Source organism: Malaya genurostris, chromosome 2 (genome assembly GCF_030247185.1).
Source record: "Malaya genurostris strain Urasoe2022 chromosome 2, Malgen_1.1, whole genome shotgun sequence".
NCBI classification, from domain to species: domain Eukaryota; kingdom Metazoa; phylum Arthropoda; class Insecta; order Diptera; family Culicidae; genus Malaya; species Malaya genurostris.
In genome coordinates, this window is record NC_080571.1 from 124,041,344 (window position 1) to 124,065,073 (window position 23,730).

General features: G+C 37.1%; 1 protein-coding gene across 1 annotated transcript in view; it reads left to right on the forward strand.

Annotated features, from left to right (window-relative positions):
* LOC131432365 (neuroligin-4, Y-linked) overlaps positions 1-23,730 on the forward strand; it is a 215,616-nt gene that overhangs the window by 66,632 nt on the left and 125,254 nt on the right. The window contains exons 3-4 of the mRNA XM_058598598.1: positions 19,876-20,037; positions 20,114-20,311. Coding sequence (XP_058454581.1) covers positions 19,876-20,037; positions 20,114-20,311 — 360 coding nt within the window. The remainder of the gene's footprint in view (positions 1-19,875; positions 20,038-20,113; positions 20,312-23,730) is intronic.

Below are 23,730 nucleotides of genomic sequence, written 5' to 3' on the forward strand. Positions count from 1 at the left end.
CCCCGTTAGAAGGGCGAGAAATGCAGCAGAAAAATTACCGACGGCAGGGCGGTCTATTTATATCAAAAGAAAAGCTAAGAGCCGACGACGGAAGGGCGGTGTGCTCTGTGCATGCAACAAGACAAAATAATTGAAAAAATAAAGTAAAAAATAGGTGGAATTTACCACAAACCTCATGAACCTTTTTGGAACACGTTGAATAAACAATTTCTGCCATTCAGTAAACGTCACTCTCGACTGTCAATTTTTTTTAATCATACCATTTAAAGCATTATGATTTTTCAATTGACAAAAATAAATAAGTACCAAAAAACCGCATAACCGGACGATAAATACAATTGAAAACATTGAATCATCATAAACTATATTTGGAAACCTATTGATTGGATTAGTATGTGATTTGAAGTTGCACATTGTTCAAATGCGAGTACTGTTTCAAAATATTTCATTCTAAACTACAATTTTAACTTTCAAATCGCAATTTTACTGACAACCATCTGTTTAATAAATAATACATTCCACTGAAAAATTGACTAACCTGCACCCATTATATAAACTGTCACTGACTTTAAGCAGAACAAAGTGGAAGTGAAGCATAAATAATACGGGATGAATAAAATGATATGTTAATTGGATTCAAACTTCCGACGCATTGCACCACCAGTTTCTATTTGTTGGTACATGAGCTACACACTTCTATTTCAAATTCGAAACTCGCAAAGACAACATTGATTAATTACTTCACTTGGGAAGTTATAACGTCTGGGGACGGGTGTAGCGTAATGGGTAAGTCGATGCATTTCACCGCAGCCCACCTGGGTTAGATTCCCAACCCCCGCACATAAGGTCAGAAAGTTTTTCTGGCCCGAAGAGGCGAATGACCTTAACGTTAAAACCTCTATAATCGAAACAACAACAACAACAAGTTATAACGAATTGAAATATTATGTATATTATATATAGTTATCAGGCATAATCGTTTATCGTGGCTTAGAAAAATGGTAAATACATTCAAAAGCATTTAAAATCATTTTAGAACATATTTTTATTCAGGGTTGGAAACATCTTCTCACACCGTTTGTAAATGACACTGTAATGTTTATAATTAGTGAGCCTTGTTGTAACCTTTTTTTTTAAATTGATGTGAGTTTTAATTTTAAACTACCACATCCGATACCTGAAACCGAAACCAGTATAACAAAAGTTAGTTTCTATGATCATCAACTAATATGACCTACAAATTGAGAACATGTTTTCCGTACTCCACGAATCGGAGTAAAAGTCTATTCGCACTATGCCGGGACGGCCGATCCGGAACTATCCGGGACCTTTTTTGTCCTCATCGGCGATGACTGAGCTGCCGGCGTGTGCATATATTGGAATGCCGGATCCGGCATAAAATCCATTTAGTTGCCACCGATATTCCTCGCCGAGTATTTCCCGGTGCCGACGGTGCGAATAACTCGGCGAGGAATATCGGTGGCAACCAAATGGATTTTATGCTGGATCCGGCATTCCAATAAGGAGTGTATCGAAAATAAGCTATCCACATACATGTGTGTTGTACGCATGTATTTGTGATGGTTTTATATGCTCAGATCACAGCATGCTGTGCCTTTGGCTGTCAGCTTTCGTTTGTTTACTTGTTTGTGCGGTTGAAACTCTGCGTTTTCAAAATGTCTCGTATTGAAAAGGAAGTGAAAATTAAGGTTCTGGACATATGGCTAAGTGAGAAGGTTATTACTATGCGAAAATTGACGAAGCGGTTTGGAATTCATCATGCCAGTGTTAAAACCATCATTAATAAGTTCGGGGAACACTATTCTTTGGATGAGCTACCAGGAAGAGACAGAAAACCCGGTTCTTCCAACCCGAAACTGGACCAGAAAGTGGTATCTCTAATCATGAAGAACAAATCAATGTCAATACGCGATTTGGTCTAAAAAGCAGGAACAAGCGTCGGAATGATGCAGCGTATCAAGAGGCGAAATCACCTGAAGACCTACAAGAAGCATAAAATCTCGAAGCAAAGAGTAGAACACAAGAAGCGAGCAGAAACAAGGGCCCGGAAATTGTTTTCGCGTCTTTTGCAGTGCCCGGATGCATGCGTTTTGATGGACGATGAGATTAATATAAATGAGGACTCATAAACCCTTTCAGGTCCACAATACTTTACTGTCGTCGTTGGGGATGTTGCGAGCGATGCGGACAGGTCGATTCAAGTGGAGAAATTCGGTCGAAAGGTACTGGTATGGCAAGCAATATGTTCCTGTGGTTTGAAGTCAACCATTTTTTACACTACCGGAACTATAAATGCCGAAGAAGACTGCACGGAAAAGCCAGCGATCGCAAAACAACTAAAATATTAGTTGTTTTCTGATTTTGATTGGTTAAAATTTTGTACAACTAATCGACTATTGTTTTACCTAATCTGTCATTTTTGATTTATCGTGCTGGCAGCTTAGCAACAACACCCAACAAAGAATCGCACCACAAACAAGTAATGAAACGTTTCAGTTGAGCAATGCCAAACACTCTGAGCGAACAATGAAAAGTTTCAATGAAGTGTCACTAGTGCAATTGAACAAAGACACAATCCCAGCAAAGTTACTTGTATGCATGAAAGCAAAAAAATGTCTCAGTTGTTTCAACCAATTATTCAGTTATTTGAACTTAAGACGCCAATTGTAATAAATATGTTTTACTGTTAGCCTCTTCTGGGGGCAGCTAATCGTTCACTGCTTGAACAACGAAATTTTATCTAATTAACTGCTTATATCTTTATCACTAAACTCACAAAGGATATAGAAATGCACCAAAAGATTACAATTCTCAAAAGGGAACTCACCAGAAAAATGGTCACAGGGAATTTGGAAATTTTTCCTTCACTTGCAGAATGGCTCGCTGGTAAACCTAATGCTACAGATACACTTTCAAGAAAATACAAATAGTACCACTTCAATTTAGCAGAAAATTATATCTATTTAACACACGCAGAAGGAATATCTATTTAACACATGGAAAACTTGTTTTACAATTAACTGATATATTCTACTGCATACTTTCACTTACATAAAACGACCACTACGTAACTAACATAAATGACGTTCATTTACCATTGAAAATTTTCAATATGAAACGCTTCTTGTGAAATGAAGAGGTTTTTTGTTCTGCGTTTTGTTATCTTCGTTCTCCGCCAAGTGACAGCATTTGCATACAACAATTTCGGTTACCTGAACGGTTATGTCAAAATCAACAGATATGTTAGTTAAATCAACAACATTTAGTTGAAACAACCAGGGCGCGAAACAACAATTACAATATTGTAATTTTGTGAACTGCGGGTTCTTCGTGTGGTAACGCAGCTGGGAACATGCAGGAGTTCAAAAAAATTTGGGCTCAAGCTTCAAAAAAATTCGATGCAACACTTGTCCGAAACTTGATGAAGAGCGTTCGATCAAAAGTTCGTAAATTTGTGAAGGAATAACTTAACCTCGTACAATAAAGGATCAATTTTTAGTTTGAATAAAATGTCGTTCTTTATCATAATTTGAAAGCAAAATTATTTTCGATACACTCCTTACATATACACACCGGCAGTTCAGTCATCGCCGATGAGGGAAAAAACGTCCCGGATTGGCCGTCCCGACATAGTTCGAATAGACTTTATGCGAGCTATCTCGGGCCACCTAGCAAAATCTATCGCATCATCATCAAGTCTTGTGGATTACTCTGCTCTATAAATGAACGTTAAGAAATGTAATACAATAACAGCTTTTATCGTATCAAAGAACGCTCGCTAGCAACTCTTCACACGATTCAATTAGTGCCATCAAAGAGAGACGGATATCATCGCAGCAGCAAGAACTGGCATGGTTCATTTAACATAGAATAGACACCAGTGCGAGAGCGAATTTCTCTCGATGATCTTTCTGAGAATCAAAGGTTAGCTCACTGCTGTGGGGATTCTCTCTAAAGCAACAAACGGTCAATTATTATCGTTTCGCGATCCGATTCTGTATGGGCAGTGGACAATTGCGATAGAACCAAAAAAGTAAATCACCTTAAGGCTTGAGTGGCTTTGGGCATATGCAAAAGTCTTCGGGTATAAGTCTTTTTGTTCAATTTCCCGCAAGGTCATGGCGAATGGTTTGCTTCACGGGTAAACGTCTATTGCCGGTACCATGATTTTTCAATCATGAAATCATGAACCATGTCTTCTCATGAAATTTCATGAGCCAAATGATTGATTTCATGAAAATTCTCATGAAAGATGTGTTATTGTTCATGATATCAATTGTTTTGATCATGAAATCATGAATTATTATTCATGATAGACATGATTCATGCTTTCATGATTTTTAATCATGGTTACGGGAATAGATTCTTATCCGTGTGAAAGTGTTAATACGTGGCTTCCTAATTTTCGTTGATGACCTTCTTTTGCGAATAAAATTCACCTAAGAGACTGAGAGCGAATCGATTTTCACAAGCAAATGCGCGTCACACGCAAACCGTTCAGAACAACGAGAACAAAATATGACTGGCAAGACTGAACCGTTTTTCCTGGGCAAAATAAAACAGTGCCTGAACGACATATTTAACAATAATTATCTAATCACTATAGTCTGGGTCCCGGCTCATTGCTCCATTCCTGGCAATGAAAGAGCCGATATTTTAGCCAAACGTGGTGCTATTGAGGGTGAAATTTATGAGAGACCAATTGCTTTCAACGAATTCTATAGCTCGTCTCGCCAAAGAACACTTGCCAGCTGGCAAGCTTCTTGGGATAAAGATGATCTGGGTCGGTGGATGCACTCAATTATTCCGAAAATATCGACAAAGGCATGGTTCAGGGGACTGGATGTGAGTAGAGATTTCATTCGTGTGATGTCCAGACTCATGTCCAATCACTACACGTTAGATGCACATCTCCTTCGAATTGGGCTCTCCGAGACTAATCATTGTGCTTGTGCCGAAGGTTATCGAGATATTGATCATGTCGTTTGGACATGCGTGGAGTATCGTGATGTCAGATCTCAACTAATAAATTCTTTGCGTACCCAAGGTAGACTATCCAATATCCCAGTTCGAGACATTCTTGCTTGTCGTGACCTTTCATACATGAAACTTATTTATCATTTCATAAAGAAAATTGGAGTTTCAATTTAATAAAGGCCCCTTTCAAGACTTAGTTCTGATCCCAGCTGCGTCCATGAGTTCAACCAATAGCTAAATTAGAATAAAAATAATGTAATGATACAAACAAACTCGAAACAGTTTATGAAATTATTAACAAAATGTCTGAAAATAACAGCTTATTTTATAATTTATAGAAGTTAATCGTTTGGTTCAAATAATATTTCCGAGTAGATTTCATAATTAATGACGAGTTACCTAAGATGATATTTAAGTAAGAAGAGAATATGTTTTAATAAATGCAAAACGTTGTGACTATGTTAGAATTAAATTAGGATAAGAATATTATGTAAAAGTTATGCTACGGCGAAGAAAAACTTATGTAAACTGCCTTAAGAAATAAACGTATTTATGAAAAAAAAAAACGAGAACAAAATATTCCACATTTCCTTTCGAGGGTATTGATTGAGTACGATGTTACTGTTGATTGCACGCTGTTGATAAATACTTCGACTTGCCCGTGTGAAACACGTTGCAGAACCGCGCATGCGCAAAATTTCAAAGATTTTAAAAAATGTTTGTTCAGATTTATTTATTTACCGTTTATTTAGACCCGTTTAACCTACCTATGATCGAAAAATCTTGATACAAAATTGTGTGAAATTTTACATAATTTAGAGGTTTTTTCTTCATTTGATGAAAGCAACAATTATGCAATTATGCTCAAAGATTCGTGAATTTCTAGAGAAGACTCACGCCTCAGGATGCATTACAATAAAAAGGTATCAAAGAAAAACAAAGAACGTAATACACTTTTATTGCATTCTGTTTCATGCCAACGCAACACTATAATTTGGTTTTCAACGACTTTGTCATATTGTAAATAGTAGGATTGTTGTACCAATAGTCATCTCATCAGTAGAGTCACCATGTCATATTGCCGATTACTTGACTCTCAATCAAAGAATTATGATAAAATCGCATACAATATCTTTGCTTCAGCTGTAAGAAGTGATATCGCAGAAAAATAGTTTTAAAATTGAGCAATACTGCTGTTATACCGGTCTGAAAACTCAAGACGAATGCAGCTATTTTCATATTACCTTAACGTCAATCTATCGAATAGTCAGCAGAGCTCACTCTAAATAATGGTTTTCGTATATGAAAAGACTACTGGAGCTAAGATGAATGGAGGTACCGTTACCCTAGGTATGTTTCGCAAGTATATTTGATTGGATGCGCACGGTGATATCCCCATGGTAATCAAAATCGGTCTCCAGATGTTTGCGGCTGGTTCAAACGCGCGTACAATCTTGGTCTGTGATATTTATAATTGGATTCCGAGCTACCTAACCATTTTGACACAGAATTGATTATCACCACCGCACAAGAAATCGTTAACCACAGCTCCGTAATGTAATTATAACCTTTAAATTCCAAGTTGTCGAACATCTGATTTATAAGATGCAGGATAACTAAATCTTCATTCACCTCAGCTCCCGTATTAATCTCATATCATTGGCAAGAGTCATAGCACATATGCGTTCGAGAGCCGAAATGAAGACGTTGTATTCGATTTTATCACGATTTGTTAACTGAAATTAGATTAATCCACAAAATAACAAGGTGACTCTACTAATAAGATGACTTTTGTACAATAGCCATAGTACTTTTGTTATATACGACGTTAGGTAAATGGTTTAATACAAAGAACTGTTTATTACCTGGTCGTAATTTGCATTATCCAAATGAACGAACTGCTAGGAAATTTGTTGGAAATAGTAAATCAAACTCCGCACATCATCCCGAGCATGTATAGAGGAGAGTCGGCAGCCTTGGGCTGGCGTATGCCTTGAGTTACTCATGTTTTATTGAAAAGTATTGAAGAAATTTATTTAATGAAAAATAATGAGTAATTTCAGTAAAATGAGTGCTATTTATTGAATAATATTGATCCGCGAAACTAAAGACTAAACTACTTGAGCAGCGGATACTGTGAATTTGCCGCCCCAAAATTCAACGACGTTAACCTACTAACCGATCGAAGCGCCGTCTGCATGTCATTGTCGGTGTTGTCGGATTTCTACGGAATGTGTGAAAGTTTACAAGTCGATCGTGTCATTTAGACTGAAGGTCTAGGATTGGTCTGCAGCGGACCCATTCGCGAGGGTTTTTATTTTTTTCTTTCAGTGGTCGTGTTTCATCTCGCGTTGCTGACAGCGGAGCGAGCAGGAGAAAAGGGATACTGGTGAGATCGTTCCTTGAAGATATGTTATATTTTTCTTACTTTCCCTCAGTAGCACAGCCTTTGGTCGTAGCCAGCGTCGTTATTGATCATTTAATAAAAAGTTAGAAGTGAGTGGGTATGTACAGTGAAAATGATTTGCTTCTCCCAAGCTTCATTTTCTTGATTCATTGTACATTTCCACTCATTCGGTCAATCACGAAGTGCAACTACGAGCGATCTACTTCAGCTCAGCTCAAGATTTTTTATCATTAAACTGACAGAGTGTAAATTTTTTGCTTCAGTTTTGCAGAGAATAATGTAATTTTGTTTCAGATAATATGATATTTAAGATTTCATTACAATTCGAATATTGCAAAAAATGTTTGATAAATAATGATTTTAGAATGCACAACCTTGGGCCACCGGGCAGTAGGCAGCCATAAGTCACTACTCATAAACAAGGATGCATGACATTATACCTACATCATAATTCACAATATTACCTCTAATTAAAATATGAATTTGTGAGCAAATACCGTGCACTTTACTCTTTTATGACTTTTACATATAGAAAGGCATGTGCAAACAATAGACAAATCGACTAGTAAAAATTGAACCAGAGGACCAAATGTCATATACCATTCGACTCAGTTCGAACTGAGCAGTGTCTGTTTGTGTATGTGTCAAATAATCTCAATAGGTTTTCACGGAGATGGCTTAACCGATTTTGACAAACTTAGGACCAAATGAAAGATCTTGCGGTCCCATATGGAATTCCTGAATTTCATCCGGATCCGACTTCCGATGCCGGAGTTATTGAGTAAAGTGTGTTAAAAATGGTAAAACGTCGCTAAACGATGACAGGTCTCGTGGTCTCAAACGGAATCCCTAAATTTCTCCCGGATCCGACTTCCGGTTGCTGAATTATAGGGTAAAGTGTATTAAAAATTGTATATTGTCACTTAAACGGTCAAACAAAAACCGTAAAAAAATACTGAACTGACCTCAAAACTACCTTATTAGTTGTTGACTAACTAACTTCACATTTGCTATACCATTGTTCGATTTTCGGTTTTGGAAGCTTTGAAAGCAGTATGTTAGCAGATTTCAGAATGAAACTTACTTTGTTTTCTCGGAAACATGTGAACCATTTTTCAAATAACTTAGACTCCATTTCGAATTTTTGAATTTTCTTCTAAGACCACTTAAACCTCCACGATTCCAGGGTTAAGACTGTTACAAATTATATAGCGTCTTTTTAAAAAGAAAATGCTAAAAACAGAATATAAATCAAAGCTGGACTCCAACAAATCGACTTTTACTTTACCGGTTCCCAGTTGCCGGTTCCCGAAGCATCGGAAATAGTGAAAAATGAAAATCACTCACGTTCCTCAGAGATGGCTGAACTGATATTCACCAATTTAGTTTCAATTGAAAGATTTTCTAGTTTCATAGGTAACTATCGATTTTTTAGATCTTCTCTAGCCTTTACAGGGTAAAGTGTTATATGAGAATATTAGGAAGACATTATCACACCACATGGTGGAGTAAAACAGGATTTAGAATACTGCTTTGCTGACCGCTATGCGAACTATGGACTACCAAAAATAAAATAAAACTCTGCAATTAATTTCAATTCAAGTTTCCTGCATCTAAAACAAATTCACGAACCATAAAATTGTAGTGGAACTCACAGACCATACAACTAGCTATTTTTGCTCGAGCTAATAACTTTCAAGCTTCTAGGTTAGGCTATACTATGTTAGAGTACCGCATCGCCAACATATACGTGAGGACACGAATCGAAACCTTTCCCATGCTAAAGCTTGCTTCAGATAGAATTGGAACAAAGACAATTGCCTGTATTTCAGTTATTTATTATTGAATTCAAGATCTTTTTTATACAAATGTTGCGTTTTCTTCACACTTTTAAGAAAAAATACGGATAAAATTATTCGTCGCGGTTTCGAAGGAATTCTCGAATTTTTCCTGTAACACGGCTCATTAGGCTGCGCACACCTTCTTCATCCATCGTTTTAGCTATTTTATTCCACCAGATCGTCATCTGATTGATGTCTTTAACTACCTTTTCCTTTGCCTTGATTCTCCTCTTCATGATTGCCCAGTGTTTCCTAGCAGGGCGGAACTGGGGGCAGTTGGGTGGGTTAAGGTTTTTCGGAACAAACATGACCCCTTTCTCTGCATACCATTCTTGAACGACTTTGCTTGCCAAATCTGGCCAAAATATTTCGAGATGGTCGTGGGATCGAATGAATGGCAATATTCTTTTTTGGAGACACTTTTTTTGGTATAGTTCCGATGTCATTGTCTTATTTGTAACGAAAACTATCATTTTTTTGCCACATCTGCAAATGCCCTGCCAAATCATTAATTTTCTTGTAAATTTGTCGGCAAAAACAAATTTAAATTTGGCTAGAACATCCCTCCGAGCCGTTGCCAAGTAAAATTTTTGACCTGGGATTTGCCCGAAATCAGCCTTGACATAGGTTTCATCGTCCATCAGAAGACACCCGTCGAACTAGGTCAGCACCTGGTCATATATTTTCCGAGCACGAATTTTGACCAAACTATTCTGTTTTATGGTCCGATTTGGCTGTTTGCTAGCTCGATACGACTTGATTCCTTCCCGGAGTCGAGTTCTCCTCACGGTACTATGGGCAGCACCGAATTTTCTGGCCAAATTACGGTCCGACAGATTAGGATTCCTCTTAATCGTCTTCAAAATCTTACCACGCAGTTTCCGGTCGACAGTTCCACTCCGACGATTGGCTTGAGACTTCCGAATCGTCGTCAATGTTTCCTTATACCGTTTGATAACGCGCCATACGGTATTTCTGGGCAATTTCGGCTGTTTAGCTAGCCTAGATGCAGACCACAATGGATTTTCCAAATAACTGTGCACAATTTTTCCCTTCTCTCGGCTTCCATGTTGATTGTTTACAAAGTACAGTCGATTTGCGGAATGTCAAAAATCATACGTGAAGCTGACAAAATTCCCGACACGTGAGCGCCAAGAACTTCCAAATCCGTCCACCAGGAGCGCCACAATATGAGCAAAAGTTTGTTCCAATTCTAAATGAAGCAAGCTTTACATTTTTCTTTTCGTCGAGGATGACTCCGGTTTTTTTCTGCACACCTCTTGTTGTTTTCAAGTACCTACTGATTCGCCTATATAGATATAAAATATTGAGTTTGATTGGAGCTGTGAATGACCAAAAAAATTTAAGATAAATAATTGAAATTAAAATGTCTACAAATAATAAAACTGGTTCCGTCTTCAGTTGTAAATTATTTGTATTTTTTTATTAAGATTCCGCAGTTGATAATGTAGTTGATTATTTCCGTATAGATCATAGCATACGAAAAAGCGAGTGAGTAAAGTCAGAAACACAACCGGATAGGCATGAAAAGGATCATGGGAAATATCTAAGCCATCTCTGAAAAATCGGACTGATTTCCGTTTTGAAATAATTGATCACTATTTCCGACAATTCCCGATACGAAACCTGGAAAGCGGTTTATCCAAAGTCGGTTCATATGGCCATCAACTAGCAAAACCGCACTAAATTTTTCTGCATTGTTTTGAAAACAAATGTATGGGAATCGAAGTACGTTCCATTTTGGAGTTTTTGATCTCTATTCTTGGTACTTTCGGAACCGGCAACTGAAAACCAGTATAACTGCTCCTTACTTTAAAGGAATTGAGTATATTACACTATCCGCTTTATAATTCCAAAATCGGATCAAATTAAAATTCAAGCATTCCAGCACCGCTTTAACTTATTAATGGGTCCGGGGGCAAGATTCTTTTTGTGCCCTGACTAACTGAATGACCTATTTTTTGCTCGTTTGGTCCCTTCAAGGGCCTCCTTAAAACCGTGAGCCACGATTTCGCACGATTTACTATGTCATTCTGAACCCGGATGTTGGATCCTGATGAAAATCAAATATTATCTGTGGGATCATAAAACCTTCTATTTGAATGTAAGTTTGTGAAAATCGGTCCAGCCATCTTCGAGAAAATTGAGTATACATTTGCGTACACAAACATACATTTTGCGATCTCGACGTAAAGAGTCAAATGGTGTATAGTATTTTTACATTTTTACTCTGTCTATGTATGTAGGACAAAACTAAACACGTGGTTTACTTAGAGATGGCAAAATACGAGTTCTTTGAATGTCACGGCTGAAAATCTCGAGAATGGTTACTTCTAGAAGAAAGTAACTATGAGTAAATGCACTGCCCGTATATTCCGTAATATGGTTATTTTAGAGTTTAAGGCCATCGTCCAAGTACCATGCGCGCGGGTGGTTTTAGGAAATTTTCGATGGAAATTTCGAAAAATTTGACAAAACCAAAAACATACAGACCTTTGAAATACTTTTATCTATCTACAGGGTGAAAATCACTGGAAAATTCGGAGGATTTTACGAGTCTTATCAAAAATAGCACTGAAAAAATGAGCTTTTTTTGTAATTTTTTACAATTATTTGAAAAAATAATTCGATGGAATGAAATTTTTTTTTTCAAAAAAACCTCATGCTGGCAACAAGGATCACATTCGAAAACATTTTTGGAAAACCTTTTCACGATTTTCATGGAAAATCAACGAATTTCATATAACCGATTTCGTGGAAATTTTTGAAATTCGTGGATTTTCTATGAAAAGCGTGAAAAGGTTTTCCAAAAATGTGTCCGAATGTAATCTGTGTATCCATAATAAAGTTTATTTGAAAAAAAAAGTTTATGTCATCGCTTTATTTTTCCAGATAATTGTGAAAGATCACAAAAACACTCATTTTTCAGAGCTATTTTTGATAAGACTCGAGAAATCCTCCGAATTTTCCAGCCATTTTCACCCTGTAGATAGATAAATGTATTTCAAAGGTCTGTATGTTTTTGGTTTTGGCAAATTTTTCAAAATTTCCATCGAAAATTTCCTAAAACCACCCGCGCGCATGGTACTTGGACGATGGCCTTAAATGACAATTTTCCATCAACAAGTTAAAGTTTTGCAAAAGCCCACAACATCTTATAGTTGTAACACTTCTTTTGTGCGAATAGCAATTTGCGAGTTACAGCGATTTGAAGAAAGAGCATTCCATTCGTGTAAAATAAACGAGTTTCTATTCCGAAAACACGTGCAAAGTTTCATACAAATCAGAGTATGTGAAGTCTGATGACTTTCTACCCATTCCAGGATTTGCTCATACATTCGGAACTCGAAATTGGTTACAAAATGAGTCGTTATTCAAACCTAATCCTATTCTCAACCATAATTCTAGTCAAACTACTTTAAAGTTATTCCGGAAGTGAAATTAAGGTCTGAGGACAGAGGGTCGAGTGTTGAGTTTTAAATCGACCACGTGGCTCGCTCAATTCCCTTTGCGCATCGTATTTCTCTTGTACTCTCGCGTATATGAGCAAACTGTACCGGGTTGCCAGCATACATTTTATTATTTTGATGAAAAATTTTATCACATAAACCCGAACATTACATAGATTCCAATGAACAATGAAAAAATATTCAACTTTCACAAAGTATGAATGAAACAAGAAATGTGTTTATATACAGTGAAACGTCTGTGTGTTTGGTAGCCTTGTCGAACCAATTTTATTTCTCTCTCCTTTTCCAGAATGCTATCAGGAAACCAAAGTTAAAAAAATGACGGATGCATTGAAACTGACTTTGTTTCACAGAAAAATACAAGTCTTTATTTTTATCGCGATAACATATGTTTTTATGTACTAATCGCATCTAAACTAAATTATCTAGACTTTGTCACGGTAGATTCATGATACCAGCCTTCAAAGCCGAGGTATACGATGAACAAGTAGAGGTATGCATTTCCGAGCGTTCCAATTTTCAGCAGTTCTTCAGTCAGAAAAAAATACAGCACGACCGCTAAACTCAATGAATCATTCTGAAAATTTCACAGAATATTGTCAACTAAATTTCGAAGACATTGTCAGGTGGGTTTTTCTTATTCTGCACCGTTTCCAAGAAGATATAATTTGAAACGAGAAAATAACAAAAAACCTACCACTTTACGGTACTGTCCTGAATGATTCATTGAGTTTAGCGGTCGTGTTGTATTTTTTTTTTGACTGAAGAACTGCAGAAAAATGGAACGCTCGGAAATGCATACCTCTACTTGTTCATCGAATATCTCGGCTTTGAAGGCTTGTATCATAAATCTACCGTGACAAAGTCTAGATAATTTAGTTTAGATGCGATTAGTACATAAAAACATATGTTATCGCGATAAAAATAAACTCTTGTATTTTTCTGTGAAACAAAGTCAGTTTCAATTCATCCGTCATTTTTTTAACTTTGGTTTCCTGATAGCATTCTGGAAAAGGAGAGAGAAATAAAATTGGCTCGACAAGGCTACCAAACACACAGACGTTTCACTGTATATAAACAAATTTCTTGTTTCATTCATTCTTTGTGAAAGTTGAATATTTTTTCATTGTTTTTTGGAATCCATGTAATGTCCAACCCATACGAGAGATTTATGTGATAAAACTTCTCATCAAAATAATAAAATGTATGCTGGCAACCCGGTACAGTTTTCTCATATACGAGAGAGTACAAGAGAAATACGATGCGCAAAGGGAATTGAGCGAGCCACGTGGTCGATTTAAAACTCAACACGCGACCCTTTGTCCTCAGACCTTAAGAGTTGATTTGAAATAACATTACTCATTGATTTAAAAATCAATGCATTCCAATAGAGATTAAACATGATTTTCAATCAAATTTTCAATTCAAGTCAAAATTGTTTTATATCACCATTGATTCACATTTTCCTTTTTTCTATAGATTTCTTTTAACAACCCATGCCATATGACACCCTGATACTCAGTTATGAAGTGGTAAAATTGATGTGGAAAAGGCAAAACATAGCCGGTTATGGAAGCGTGAATTGAATCCGGTTTTCGCAATTAAACTTTTCAGGACGTCTTCGTCCTAAAAAAAACGTTGATTTAGGGAACCTTCAGCACAAAAACCGGTTAATTCGCTTGCGCTACAAAAACCGTCCGTTCTTTTATTTGTTTTGCAGGGCTCGACACTTTTTTTGCCTTTCATATACAGAAAGGTTATGCAATAACTGTGAAAGCCGTCTTCTGGACTGAGGCCTGTAGAATGTCATATACCATTTGACATGTCAAGAAATGGTGTTTAGCATAAAATTTTCAATTTCAAGTGTTTTCTTTTCTCCTATAGAAAGGTTATGTAATCACTATAAAAATCACTCTTTGAACCAAGATCTGGAAGGCTAAGTTTCATATACACCCACACCGTTTACGTAAATTTGTTTTACGTTACCTCTTTTAACGTAACTGTTTTTGCGAACTAAATCCCAAATAACATAAACTTTTTTTACGAACCTACTCAGTAAAAAGAGGTTTTTGCATACAATGAAAATCATTTCCAGCTCATTTATATTCGATGGAATTTACTACAATATGGGTTTTTTCGGAACCATTTTGATGTTTGAGGTGGTTCTGCATTCCAAGATGGCTAAGCCATCTGTTTCAGTTCTTTATATCCAGAATTTCGCTTTATTTAGGTCTCTTATGTAGCTTCAAATGTCTTGATAATCTGAATCTGATTTGATTAGTTTTTTTAGTATTTTTAATATGGCTAAACATAAATTGTAATGGTTTTCAACCATAACCGGAAGCCGCCAATTTGGGTTTCCAACATCGTTTTCCGACATCTACTCATAAAACCCGTTCCGAAAATACCAATGTTTTGATGGTTTGTAACGAATATCGATGAACCGGAAGTCGTCATCTTGGATATTGAAGCAACTTAGAACATTCTTTTTTTGCAAATACTGATAATTTTCGTTCCAAAATTATCAATCACTTTATGCATATCTAATAGAACGTATACATAAAGGAAAACTTTTTTTACGGTTGAAATTCCAAACATTTTTTCACGTCATAATTCGATTTACGAACCCCCGATTATTACGTAAATGGAGGTTTGGGTGTACCATTCGACATCACAGGATATCTGTGTGTATATGTGTGAGTATATGTATCCATGCGCATGTATGTATGTAACATTTTTGTGTACAGACTTTTCGCGTGTACAAACACTGCACATCAATTATTGCAATCTTGATCCTGACAAGAGTAAACCAAGTTAACTTGTATTGGTAATTCATGTGTTATATTTTATTTGGTACGTATGTCATAGATCTATATATGTATTCATATATGCAGTGCAACCAGTTTATTAAAGTGGCTTGCACGATTGAGTGTCAAACAATCTTTTTTAACAAAAATTAATTCTCAAATGAATGTTAAGCCTGACTTTTTGGATAAAATATCAGTTTTGATAAATTTTTCACCAACGTTTGATGGAAAATTGCTTATATTTTATGAATGTAAATTTTATTTCCCCAATAAAAAAGTTAGCCACACTGCCTAAATGCATTTGTATTAAATTGCACTACACAAAATGAACAAAACTAATTATTTTATGTTACAAAAGCAGTTTTCCGGAAAAATCAATAGTTTTACGACAACATTCCATATCCATTGCTTTTCGCGTGTTAAATTAAAGGTTCCTATTTTGCTGGTTCACTTATAGAAGGTACGTAAATCTTTATATCGTAATAATTTCTGCAAGAGGAAATCCAAATATATGTTTGATGCCAATCAAATGTGTTAGTGGAAGTAAACTGAAATAATTTTTCTCGAGCAGTTTTAAGATAAATGGAAGAGTTTTAGACTAAGATTTTCGCTTTTCTTGAATCGCAATTTATAGCAGAATGAAATGATTGGTTCATTATTCAACCATATTGAAGATTTATTGATTAAAATCAGGAAAAGAAACGCCGAAATTTGTTTTTACGCACACATTGTTGACATTACTCATACGCTTGCAAAGAGTCTTGCTCCTTCAAATGAAAGGTCTTGTTATCCCATAAAAAATTTAAGAATTTTATTCGAATTCGATTCTCGGTTCCGGAATTACAGGGTTATATGGGATATATGATGAGTTCTGAAGCGCGTTCTACATATTAGAGATGGTCGGATTACGGGTATTTGAACCCGAAACTCGAGCCGAACCCATACCCGACGGTTACTCGTCGGATTCAGGTACAGAAAAAGATATGTTTGTCGGGTTCGGGTCAGATACGGATGCCATTTTTTTCATGTTCAACGGTACGGCTCGTCTCCTGGTTAAAAAATTTAGTCGGGTTTCGACAGTTTTTTCGGTTTCGGGTCGGGTAATTTTTTTTTTTGTTTTTGTATCTGTCACAGGTCGTGTTCGGGCTTGGAAGAAAAATTAATCTCTGGTTCGAGGCGAGTACGGGTAATTTTTTTTACTTTCGATCAGGTACGGGTTGGGTTTTAAAAAATGTTTACCCGACCATCTCTACTACACATGTACCAGAGTAGCGTACACTGAGGTTTTTTTACGCGTTTTTTATGCGGTATTTTTATGCGACTTCCTTTATGCGGATTTTTGAAGTTACGCAGATTTCCGAAGTTACTCGGATTTCCGAAGTTACGCGGGTTCCCGAAGTTGCGCGGTTATGTGTTTTATTTTCTATACGTCGCACAAACTTTTATAGTGCAATAAAGATTGACAGTTTTTTTTTTACTCGTTCAGAAACACATTTGTCTCCTTGGAAATTGATTTTTTAATCTTCAGTGAAAAAACATCGATTTAATAATAATTGAGGAATCGATAACGATTTTTATGAAAGGGAAAAATATTTTCCTTGAGCGTTAAGAAGTTAAGACATCTGGCATGCCTGAAAAGAAGAAGAGTGAAGGTTCGAGTCCTTTCTCTGGACGATACATTCTCTCAAAATTGTTATTTACGCCATTTCATGCATTTTTATCTTTTCTCTTTGTCTGTAGCAAACTCCAAAATTATTGACCAAATACTAAACAGTGTTATTCAAAAATTCAGGGGGTTTTCATTACTAAGTAATCGGTTTGTGCCAAAAGCACATATTTCTTTTTATTTTCTTCGCGTTTTGCCATCCGCTCATCAGCGCATGAGCAATTGAAATTGAACGGCCGTTCCCACCCTAGCATTTCAATTTAAACCTCCAAGCAGACGCGAATCGTGATGAAAATGAGTATAATTTAGCTACTCAGAAAATATCGTAGGACTGCACATTCGTTATTCATAAACTGATTAGTTTGATTCGTAAGTTAGACCATTCGTAGACTTCACGATGCCCAGTTTCCCACGACCTAATGAGTTGGCAAATTATAAACCATTTTCGGAAAATTTTGATAGCTTTTCTGAAGAATGAAGTTGAACAAAGTTCATATAATCACTCCTCAAATTTGTTCACCTTACCGTTATGGAACCTCAGGGAATTTACCCTGCTGTCTCAAGCCTCTCAGCGAACGAACCGCACAATACAAACGGTCAACAGAAACACATGGATAAAAAACCGGATTCCGTTTTTAGTACTGGACTGAGCTAACGATTGAAATTTATGAGCACTGAGGTAGATGAATTTTTGTTACGAACACCACCAAGACTGGCATCAATTTTTCCTGCGGGTTCACCTTATTCGGATAACTTACGGTTTGCCTGCGCTCAACGGCTTCCATATTTTTTATGGCTGTAACCTGTTCAGGTCGATATTTTATGCTCAAAGTTGTATATCGAATGTTCAGTTTGTTATTTGTGTTATCCTTCAGCAGTGTATCGTAAAGCTGCACGATCCAGGTGAAGTAATACACCGAGTGTTTAGACCTTGGCATGAAAAGTCAAAGCGTAAAATGAAAGTTTCGAAAATTCACCGCCGGGCGATCGGGAAATAAAAGGATTGGCATTTTACTGTGCGAATTCCCATCGCATGCGAGAGTAGCGAGTTTGTTCCGAAATGTGTTGCGAACACTTCACCCTTGATACGCTGATGCGTAACGGTTATTGGCGATAAGAGGGTGAGCTATTGTTGGAGTTTTGCGTTCTAAATTATTGTGCATTGTTCTCTTTGTTATTAGAATATACTCGTCGGAAGACTCTTGGCGATGATAGCACCGTTGTTATAAGAGGAAGAAATATTTTCTCCCAGCCCAACCAAGGAAACCTCAATAATGCTCGGTACTTACCCTCATTTGAATAAAGCATTGATGCGGCATTTTATTGTTCCTCCATTCAAAAGCTGTGCTCTCGAGGAACGTCGTTTTATTGAAGGAAGCTTTATTTTCCTGACGCAGGGAATATCATATTTACCTCTATTGAGGATAGCAACATTTTCCACGCAAAGGATAGCGGTATTCTAGCAATAGGATAGCGTTTTATTTCACCCTAGAAGAAAAAGAGATAAAATTTTTTGTACATTCCCAAAGATTATGTAAAATTAAACGTCCATTACCGTTGGATATGAGAAAGCTCGAAATATTCTTCTGAATGCTACAAATTGTCTCGTTAAACCTAGTTAAGATAACGCCTATCTTCACTAAAACTGCAAACAAAACCGAACAACATTTATCCCAAAGTAAGTTTTGTACTTACATTTGGGAAAATTTAAATTTTAAATCAAATTTGTCATTCCATTCATTAATACTGCAATGGAAAATTACTGATTGATGGATACAACAGAGTCCAATGAAAAACTATTAACTTTGCATAATCTAGACCATTGTAACGCATTCAATGTTTTGGTGCAAGCCAAATGCTGTCTACTAGCAGCGTTCAACCGTTGCAAAACTGACAGCAGAATAATAATTAACCACACTGAAGCTTGCATAAGTTTTTCCTTACAATCGGTCTTTACAATTGTCAGCAAACTGGAAAGACGTTTGTAACATTTCTTACATTCTGCTAGCAACGGAATCTCTTCGTGACCTAGTTTTGTTGTTTAAAAAGTTTTATTATCCCTTTCGCCAAACTGACGGACATTTTCTTCTGTAATGCAATAGACATAATGCAACGAGAAACTCGATTACTCCCGGTTGGACATGCGGTCCATCGTTTCCAACAGGGATGGGCAGGGTGACGAGTAGCGGATGACGAACCGAAACTTTAAATTAAATTGCTATTGATCAAATGTTTTCCAACTTTGGAACTTGCTTGCCTAGCTCCATGACATGGCTGTGTGGCGCAATGCAGTAAACAAAAATGCATTAAATCGGTATCCTTTTCGGTTGTGTACACAGCTTAGGAAATGTGCTCGCAAGTGAATTGAAAGGTCGCCTTCTTTTCGACACATTTCACGTCGCCATTCGAAACTTCCTGAATACATTTTGAAAACTCATTTACTATCATACCGGACAGTACTTTCTGTACTTCCTGGTAAACATGATTCAAAACATTCGATTCGATTGAATTGGATTGGGCAAATTCCGAAAGTAACAGCTTTCTCGATATTTTCCACTTAGTTCAAAACAACAGAAAAAAGGAACAAGCGTTATTAATGGGGGTGCACTGCGAATGAAACAAATCAATGTAATGATAATCATTTTTTTCTTCTTATCCTTCCTAGCGGGCTCCCGAGAGAACTCTGGTGCTCAAAAGTATCCGGTGATGGTTTTCGTCCACGGTGAGTCTTACGAATGGAACAGTGGCAATCCGTACGATGGGTCCGTGCTAGCCAGCTACGGACAGATTTTAGTAGTTACAATCAATTACCGTCTAGGAATATTAGGTTCGTAAAAGCAGTTTGAATGGGCAAACAGCTCTTGGAATATAATCCACCTGATTTTGATATATCTTGCTTTCAGGATTTTTAAATGCCAACATCAACCGGTTCTCAAAAGCACCGGCCAACTACGGTCTGATGGATATCATTGCGGCCCTCCATTGGATCCAGGAAAACATCGATAGCTTCGGGGGTGACCCACGAACCGTTACACTGGCCGGCCATGGGACCGGAGCCGCGTGTGTTCACTTTCTCATCGCTTCAGCTGCCGTACCAGAAGGTAGGTGAATAAATTCATGCTGATGAATACTTTATTGGATCTGGAAAAGGCGAAAGCTGATGATTTCGTGAAAAAGACAAGATCAAACCGAATTGGATTTTCATAATTCTGGAGGCCGAAAAAACTATTACCTTCGATTGGATTTGTATTCCGATCCTTTTGAAGTTAAATTATCAAATTATAAGAATAAATTTGAATTTCATTCTCAAACTATTGAATCGAAGCGAATCTTTTATTTGTATTAATACTCAATTCATCAATAGCTCGATGATTAAACGAGACCGTTACATTTCATATACAATCTATTGCAGTTTCTGTGAATACGTGTCTATTCATTGACATTCTCACCTGTTAGTTGAGATGAGCAGAACAAAACTGTTTCACAAATTATAATTTTTAAACTACGCTACGCTTGTGTTTCCGAGTTGATTTTAAACAAGACGGGAGACGATATTTGCTAGTAACGACGCGAGTAAAAAGCCTAATCGTTTGATTTATCAAGGTGAAGAAATTAAGGGAATGAAGTTTCTTTTGAAAATTCTTTTGTTCACGAACCAGCTGTACAAATTATGATTAACATCTTTAAATGATTGAATCATTGGATTTAGTGAAACCGCTGTCACCGGAAATGAATTTCAACGAAAAATTTGAAAAATAAGTTCTAAAATCTGCAATTTCCAACACATTACAAGACATTTTTTACACACACATAACGAAGAATAAACTATTTGACCCATTTGATTTCCTTGAAGTAACATCATTTTTCAACTTTCAGATCTAATGGAAAGATGTGGGCTAGTTTTCATGTGCTAAAAGATATCCAGAGCAAAAATTTTGTTATGGTAGCTTATTTGTAACCAGTTTTCAACAAAAAAAAATACACTGACTCAAAACTCAAAAAGTGACTCAAAAAGCGCATTCTTTGACTAGCAAATACTACCTTGATCAAAAAGTTACCAGAAGAGATGGGAAATATCGACAATAATCGGTTATCGATAATATCGATACTGTGCAGTTCGATATCAATATTATCAATAATATTGATAATTTTGTCAGTCGAATGGTATGTAAAGAACCGATTTTCAAAATGATTACATAGTCTTCATATATGAGAAAGGCAAAAACTCCTCTTCTTAATTTAACTAGTGCTGTGATAATGCCTTTCTCTACACTGAAAATCATTTCTACCTTTTGTTTGAGGAGAAATCACTCATTGTCGAGCTCTTCTATAAGCAACCCAAAATTAATTCAAATCTTAAAATTAGCTTCCAAACAAGACTAAACTTGTTAAACTTGGTTATCATATCGACATACTTGAATATACATATATTTTTCAGATCTCGTCGAGCAGAGTCGAATGGTATATAACACTTGGGGTCTCCGCAGCTACGATCAGAAATCGGTTTTCCAGCAATTTTATATATTGTAATTTTCACTGTCGGTTAGAAAAGATTGCGATGCAATAAGACAGCGACAAAATGCCGCAAGGATAGCGAAACTGTCATTCGCATCGATTCAACCCCTTCGAGACCACGAGCCAGAAAAAAAATCAAATAGACCGTTACAATGACAAATTTCTATTAGCAGAATAATTATTAAGTAAACTTCAATCATAATGAATTCATTTTGATAATGCGTATGTGATCTGCCATCGGCTAGAACTGGCACGGATTTTGAGGCGTATTTTTTTTTTATTCAATAGTATAATATATATTTTTAGGCACACTGCTTAAGCTCTAAGATGCCAAGGGTATTTCCTAATCTTAATTAACGACTAACTTAAAACTAGAATAGTATCATTAGATTATGTCGTCTAGAATTTTTAGAAAAAGCTTTTAGCTGGCGTTCGGCAGTGGTCGGTGAATTGAATATTGCATGACTTCCAGTTGGTGCTATCTATGGCCGCTTCCTTTCAGTTCGTGTGGGTCCGCGGGAAACACCCCCAGGCTACGAAGACCCGGCGGGTGGCCCGCATGCTGGTCATCGACTGGAGCGTAGGACCGTAGGCGGTGATGGTGATGTTACGAAGAGATGAAAAAATAAAAAAAGTAAATATTGTGGAAACCGAGGTAAATAGGGGGTATGGAAACAAAATGTCTGAAAACTACAGAGATCTAATTAGTTGCCATCGAGATGGTGAAGAGACGGGGGAAGGGGGAACGAAAAGTTAGTGACAAAAAAAGATCTTGTTAGTTCCAATGAAGATAGTGGACAGGGACGGTGATCGAGAGAATCGTGCGGATGTTAGTGTCGAACCTGTAGGTGGAGATTATACTTTCTGAGCGAGGTATAACAGATTACACTTGGATATTAATGTGTTTGAGGTACTGGTATATAAGAAGCATATAAGAGATATCCCGACTAGCCAACACATCTCGGACCGGAACTTCAGGTGGTCTACCTCGGGCCCTTAGGGAGTCCTTTAATAAAGACCTGGCGTCACGATACTCCGTACACGTCCATACGACATGCTCGATGTCCTGATAACCGTCACCACAAGTGCAGAGACCGCTCTCCACGATTCCAATACGCCGGAGATGCGCGTTGAATGTGTAATGGTTTGGCATGAGCCGAGACATCACACGAATGAAGTCACGACTCACGTTCATCCCCCTGAACCAAGGTTTCGTCGATACCCTAGGGATAATGGAATGCAGCCATCGTCCCAGTTCGCCATTGCTCCATGAAGTTTGCCAACTTTCGAGAGTTTTCTGACGAGAGATACTGAAAAATTCATTGAAGCAGATTGGTCTTTCGTAAATATCACCTTCTAATGCGCCCACCTTAGCCAATGAGTCTGCCTTTTCATTGTCCGGAATGGAACAATGCGAAGGGACCCAGACTAACGATATTAAATAAGACCGTTCAGATAAAGTTCGCAAGTGTTCCCGTATTTTCCCCAGGAAATATGGGGGATACTTTCCTGGCTTCACTGCGCGGAGAGCTTCTATTGAACTTAAACTGTCCGTGACAATGAAGTAATGGTCTTTGGACAAGGTTTCAATGATCTCAAGGGTGTACTGAATAGCAGCTAATTCTGCGACGTAGACTGAAGCCGGATCACTGAGTTTGTACGAAGCGGTGATGTTCTGATTGAAGATTCCGAAGCTTGTGGACCGGTTGATGTTTGATCCCTCAGTGTAAAACATCTTTTCACAGTTGACTGTTCTAAATTTATTATAAAAAATATTTGGGGCCACTTGAGGGCGTACGTGATCCGGGATTCCACGAATTTCTTCTCTCATGGATGTGTCGAAAAACACAGTAGAATCAGAAGTATCCAAGAAATGAGCACGGTTGAAAACAAACGAAGAAGGATTAATATTCTGAGCCATGTAATCAAAATACAAGGACATAAAACGGGTCTGAGAATTAAGCTCGATAAGCCTTTCGAAGTTTTCAATCACCATTGGATTCAA